At 32.6% G+C, this 6,469-nt stretch overlaps 1 protein-coding gene across 1 annotated transcript; it reads right to left on the bottom strand.

Annotated features, from left to right (window-relative positions):
- Nucleotides 1-1,580: 1,580 nt before the first annotated feature.
- On the bottom strand, nucleotides 1,581-6,119 carry LOC139901321 (glutamate decarboxylase-like). The gene is made up of 7 exons (XM_071884049.1): nucleotides 5,981-6,119; nucleotides 5,659-5,863; nucleotides 3,615-3,815; nucleotides 3,300-3,514; nucleotides 2,821-3,074; nucleotides 2,657-2,709; nucleotides 1,581-2,322 (listed from the first exon to the last, which is right to left on the bottom strand). The coding sequence occupies exons 1-7, from the start codon at nucleotides 6,067-6,069 to the stop codon at nucleotides 1,855-1,857; spliced, it is 1,485 nt and encodes a 494-aa protein (XP_071740150.1). The 5' UTR covers nucleotides 6,070-6,119; the 3' UTR covers nucleotides 1,581-1,854.
- Between the last annotated feature and the right edge of the window lie 350 nt (nucleotides 6,120-6,469).

Genomic DNA, 6,469 nt, shown 5'->3' with positions numbered 1-6,469 from the left:
CATTTACAAGTATTATTGATGTTCTATAATTGAAAGTTTGTTAATTCGATATATGGATTTGTCTTTATTATTATTATTATTATTATTATTATTATTATTATTATTATTATTTTTGAAGTTTTTGAAGTTTTTAGAATTTGGAATCATAAAATAGGAGGCTATTAGGGATATAAATCTGAGGTGTGGAAGGAGATGCTATAACATATACATCCTCCAAATATATAAATCTAGACAGTTATGGGTAATGCATAAGACCATTTTTAATGGGTAATGATACATCCACTATTCAAATTACTTCATCCATCACATATATGCATTATTTAGTTGTACAATATAACATATTAATGTACTATTTATGATGGAAGAAGTAATTTGAATGGTGTATATATGAATCTCCATTTTTAATGGTGATAGCATGATAATATGTGATAGGGGTTTAGTGGGTTTAGTGGAGTATATTGTTGATATGTCAATTGTCATGGATTGATGTTGTTATGGAATTTGTAATGGTGATAGGGAATACATAAGGTCTCACCATTTATATTTTATTTTTCATTTTCCTTTGAGTTATTATTTTATTTTATTATTAGTTTTATTTAATTATATAAGTAATAATTCATTTTTAATAAAACTAAATACATATAAAATATTATAACGTATTAAAAATTTAAAATTACGTTAACCAAAACGTCTTAAAATAAAAAATTACAATAATAAAAACGTCCTAAATTACAATGATATACGATTAATTAAACAAATTTAATATTTTTCAATCGAATCCTAACTCACGTATTTCGACTCAAAACTACTCGGAAGTGATTCTCATCTAACTCGAATCACCTAACGGATTTTGATCGAAGTATTTAAGATACAACTCAATTCGAGATGAGCGTATCTTGGCTCGTTTTTTCAGCATTTCACATAAGAAACATAAATTCTTTCTTGTCTTAGTCGAAATACACAATCTCCGAAAATTCGAACGGTATTTCTTGTCGGAGGAAGCAAAACAACCTTGATATATCGAAGTCAGTAACGTCGAAAACATCCAATGATTCAATTCCCGCCAGCGTATGATTTCCAGTCATACCCTATTTTATCCCCGCAATGTATGTCCATTGAAACCAAAATGGATCCATGAAGATAATAGTAATGGTTGAAGCTACATGGAAACTTTAAAGTTTAAGTGTGTTAAGAAGAAATTTTTTAAAGTAGAAAAATTTAATAGAATGTTTGAGTAAAATGAAGTTGTATGTGTATAAGTGTAAAAAAGTTAACATCTATTAAAAAAATTATTAGTTTTTCAAAAAAATCTTACTCATAGCTGTTTGAGATTTTTTTTCTTTCCTCTCAAAATTTGTAACGCCTATGGTGATGTGAAAGTTTCTAACTGAGTAATAACACAAACACGCCACATATTCTTCCAGTGATGCTCGAATCACGCCTATACAATTTCCACACATCACGCCACGTTACCGGCGTGATGGTGGCACGATGATGGCTATATTGAGTCATGCCGCCACATTAATTATGGTCTAACATCTTTTTCTCGTTTCAAACACGTATACTATACAAAGTTCACATCACAAAAAACACAAAATGTAGAATAATCACAAACTCCACCCACAAAATTATACCATTGTTCCACTGGGTGATTTATCCACCATTCAAATTGATATAATCAACAAAAATATGTATTAAGAAGTCGTACACCGCAACTGATTAATGCATAGTCTTGTGAGATTTCTCAATTTTGACAGTGAATATATGAGTAGTCTTATTCCAATGGGTTTGGTGTAAGTCCGTACATAAGATCAATAATACTCTCACATCAAATATTCAAAACAAATATCAAATTTAACACACACCAGTAATTTTCTTCTTATCGGACACAAACTTCCTCCAAGCATCAGTAATCTTTCTTTGCACTTCCAATTCCGTTTTATGGTCTAACCCATTCTCTTCCAAAACAGTTATCTTAGCGGTTACCTTAGCTGGAAGTGTATCGAGCTCATGAAGCACTTTCTCAATGTCATTCACGAGCCGTTCAGCTAATGTTCTTGAAAAGTCTTCTCTGATAACGACCCTAAGAACCGTAATATGTTGGGCATCAGGTGGCATGGTGTAAGCTGGCACGATCCACCCAAACCGCCTTAACATCTCAGATATTTCAAACTCGTTGTGCTGGCTGTTATCTTTTAAGGAAAACGCTACGAGTGGGACCCCCATGTCTTTAGAGACGATATTGAAACGTCCAGTTTTTTCCAACCCTTCCCTTAGCACAGTCGCGTTTTCTTGGCAGTTTTCCATTATGTTCTTGTATCCCTAATGGTAAATATTGTACAGATCATACAAACTCTATATTGTAGATTACACTTAATGAAACGGGTTAACTGTTAAGATGACAACCAGTGGTGATTCTAGGGCCGAAACTCGGAGGGGTCCTGTAGAATTTGAGTGGTATTTTTGTAAAAAAATTTAAAGATTGGTTGTTTATCTTGAAAAACCATAGAATTTTAAAAACATACAGCCCATATCACTAATTTTAGTGTTGTAGTATACAGTTTTAGTAACAATTTGCAAAAAGATTTTCCAAAGTAGTGGTGTCACTGAACCCCAATGGGTCATTACTAGGATCTATAGTTCAATGACGACTAACCTCAAAACCCAAGCGAATGAGCTGATAGTACTGAGCAATTATCTGACTAGAACCTGAAGAATAACATACAAAACTTGTTGATTTGTATACAAAAATGTAACAATCATAAATTACAAGTGAGATAATTGTGTTGCTTAAGGCGAAAAGTTGATTTATTTGTTCACCTTTTGAGAAGTTGAGGGTGAAAGTTGGTTGATCAGCACCAAGATAGTTAATGTGAAAGATGAGTTCATCAGGCAAGTCTTCTTTGTTCCTCCAAATAACCCACCCAATTCCAGCATACACAAGACCGTATTTGTGACCGCTAACGTTTATACTTTTAACCAACGGCAAACGAAAATCCCATTCCAATTCGGGGTAAATAAATGGTGCAATAAAACCTCCACTTGCAGCATCTACATGAATAGGAGTATCCCATCTACATTCCCATAACAAGTGACATAAAAGTGTATAAATAATAGGAATTGATATTTCTACCATCAAATTTGATAAATTCACTACAACTATGCATACAATAGAAGTATTTAATGACAATTATGGTGGATTTATCAAATTCAGTGATGAAAATATCAGCATCCATTAATAATGTAGACCCTAATAGTATAAAACGCATATATGAGTATAATGAGAGTTTTTTGTATACCCAGTTTCAGCATTTTTTTCAACTAAAAGGTCGTTTAGTCGCTTAACATCTTCAAATTCACCATTTAAAGTGGAGCCCAAAATTGCAGCGACGCAAATGGTGTTTTCGTCAACCATCTCAACGGCCTTTTCAGGGTCCATAACGTAGTAACCTTCACTCAACTTAACTTCCTTTAACTCGACTTCAAAATACCGTGCAAATTTCTCCCAACATACCTTTATTAAATTTATAAACATCATAACATTAGTTAAAAATATATTGTAGATAAAAATATACAATATGCAATTGGTGGGCAAAACTGAAAAACTAGATAACCTGAACATTGGCACCGGTAACAATGTTAGGATTATCGCAAGGTTTGCCAAGAGCTCTCATTTTGTTTTGCCATTTTCTTTTGAAAGCTAGTCCGGCCAACATGATTGCCTCGGATGAACCAACGGTTCCAACCCCAACACCGATCTCCGAGTCTCCGAGTGGTGCGTTAAACAAATTTGCAATGATGTTCACACAACGATTCTGAATTATTGTGATATATAAAAGTTGAGCTTCAATAGCAACACGTTACAATATAATTCTAAAATGGAAATATTTAACTTAAAATTGTGTAGCTTTTTATATTCGTATATCATATACCATATATACAGCACAATTCGAGACAACCCATGCTAATAATTTGACTAATGATAGATAATTAGACTAATCTTAGACTTAATTATACAAACTAATGTCCAAACTCAAAAGTATCTAAAACCATGTTCTATAGCTACTAAATGTCTAAGAGAAATATTTAAATGGGCTATTTCGCTCATAAGAACGTTTCATCGCTTACTTTGAAAAACTTACTAATGAGTAATAATTTTCATATATATAATAACATGTAAGCCTTGGTGGGATCCAGTGATCCCTTGTACTACACTACTACACAACATTGTTACAAATTGTGCGCTGGTCGACATCCTTTGATAAATTCAATTATTAGGCCACTTGGGAGATTTTGGTTCACTTAATAATAATATCTAAGTTGAATTATGGGTCACAGTTTTCTTATTCATAATTATACACAGTAATATATATGGTTGACTATGACAATTATGTCTTTTTCATTTGAACTTTCCTTTCTAGCCGGTTCTATTGTCAATATTATACAATAAATTGGTATTGGTGGGGTCTATTCCTATGATCAATAATAATGTATCTTGTTCACATCCAAATATATCAGTTGTGTTCGAAAATATCATATAACTCTGAACTACAATATGCTTAGTGATAGGGTGATCTATATACCAACAATATAAAACATATTTACTTATTTACTTATTGTACAAATAATATAACATCCCTTAATAAATAAAGTGTATTTTTCCTCATTTACGCTTGTGTAAATAAGAATTAATAACTTTTTAGTGATTTCATATTTCATAACTTATATAGTTACGGAGTATTATAACTCGATCAATACTAACAACTTAAACTTATACTACCTACGTCTCATTCCAATAGGTCATTATTCTATTTTGGGCTGTCCCATTCTGATAGTGCACTTCCAAAAATAGAAAGAAAAGAAGATATTTCATTGATGGATCTGCAGAGAAGATATTTCATTCGTGGAGAAATGAAGTTAGTGGAATTTCCTAAAACTTCGTGTTTTTTTGTCTATGGACTATTGGAATGAGACGGAGGAAGTAATAAATAAAAACTTACTCTCACAAACTACTTGAAACTTAACTTTTATATATGATAAACACATGTGAAAAAATAATTTACTTATATGATAAAAACACCCTACGGTTATAATAATTGGATACAACTTGAAGGCCAGCTATTTCAATTCACACATCGCGGGTTTAGAAGATGCTGACAGTGACGTATTTAGGTTTCGTGGCTCATAAGACATATTTGGCATAGAAGGTTTGAGTGTAGACTTGTAGGTTTCGTCTTGTTTCGTAGCTCGATGTGTTGTTTTGTTAGTGTCATAATCATACTGGTGTGTTTTGTTTCGGGTTATTTCGTCGTAGGTGGTTGGTGTTGGTTTCATGTCGTGTAGGATGTTATGTTTTTGTGGGGAGTTCTTCTTGAGTTGTGTTAGTGTATTGTCTAACTTGTTGGGTAGTTCTTAATACATAAAAATTTTACCTTTCAAAAAAATAAAAAATAATAATGAGTAAAGTAGATTTGTTAGATAAAGTTTGAAAAAGAAAAAACAATTGTCAAATCCACTTATTGAGAGTAAAGTTGAAGCAAAACAAAATAACAAAGTAATCAATCAATGGGTACATTATTAGAAAAATATCATATGTTTTTAGCTATTTTGCATATGTGGTGTTAAAACTAAAATACTTAAAAACAAAAAACCAAATACCTGAAGCTCAGTGGTAACAGGATATTCATCCATATCAACGTAATTCTTATTAATCGACGCCATGATTAGCTTATCACATTCAGGCTCCATCCACGTTGTCACGAACGAAGCCAGATTTAGCCTCGGGTTACCGTCCAGCATCAATTCGTCGTTTATTATTTGATACGCAGCTTCTTTAGGAATCGAATTTTCCCCCATTTTAAACCTAACGTAGACACCAAACAATTACTATTAATTAATCTCATAATCAATATTCATTTCACGTAAAAAAAAAGTTAGTTATAATTTATTGGATCCATGATAATTATATGGGGTATTGCACCTGGGGAGAACTGTACGACAATAACGAGAAGCAAAGGTCGAACGTAGCGACTCATCCGAATCTGAATGAACAGTCCTTGAGAGCACCATTGTTGATTTTATTGTGTGTGTTAGGAGGAGGAAGTAGTTGGATCGTATTAGAAGGGACGATCGTTTAAATAGGCAAAAAGAATGACACGTACGGGTAAAAACAACTTAAAGCTGGGACCAGAATAAAAGTAAAATACAAGGGCTGTTATTGTGAACTTTTTATATTAAAAGGACCGTAAGACCACTTATTACGAATCCTACAACGGATTAGCAAGAAACAACACTCACAAATCACAAATATGGTTGTGAGGCATTTTTTTTTTTTAATTTACATTTACATTTACATTTACAATAAGTATATAGCGGGCAAGTAGAAATAGTATCCGGCTGACGTCATGCTACCATCATTATGCCGTCATGCTGACGTCATCATGCCGTCAGCAAATTCGTCCTGTAGTTT

The sequence above is a fragment of the Rutidosis leptorrhynchoides genome, chromosome 3 (assembly GCF_046630445.1).
Source record: "Rutidosis leptorrhynchoides isolate AG116_Rl617_1_P2 chromosome 3, CSIRO_AGI_Rlap_v1, whole genome shotgun sequence".
Taxonomy (NCBI): domain Eukaryota; kingdom Viridiplantae; phylum Streptophyta; class Magnoliopsida; order Asterales; family Asteraceae; genus Rutidosis; species Rutidosis leptorrhynchoides.
This window is presented reverse-complemented; position numbering and strand designations above follow the sequence as displayed.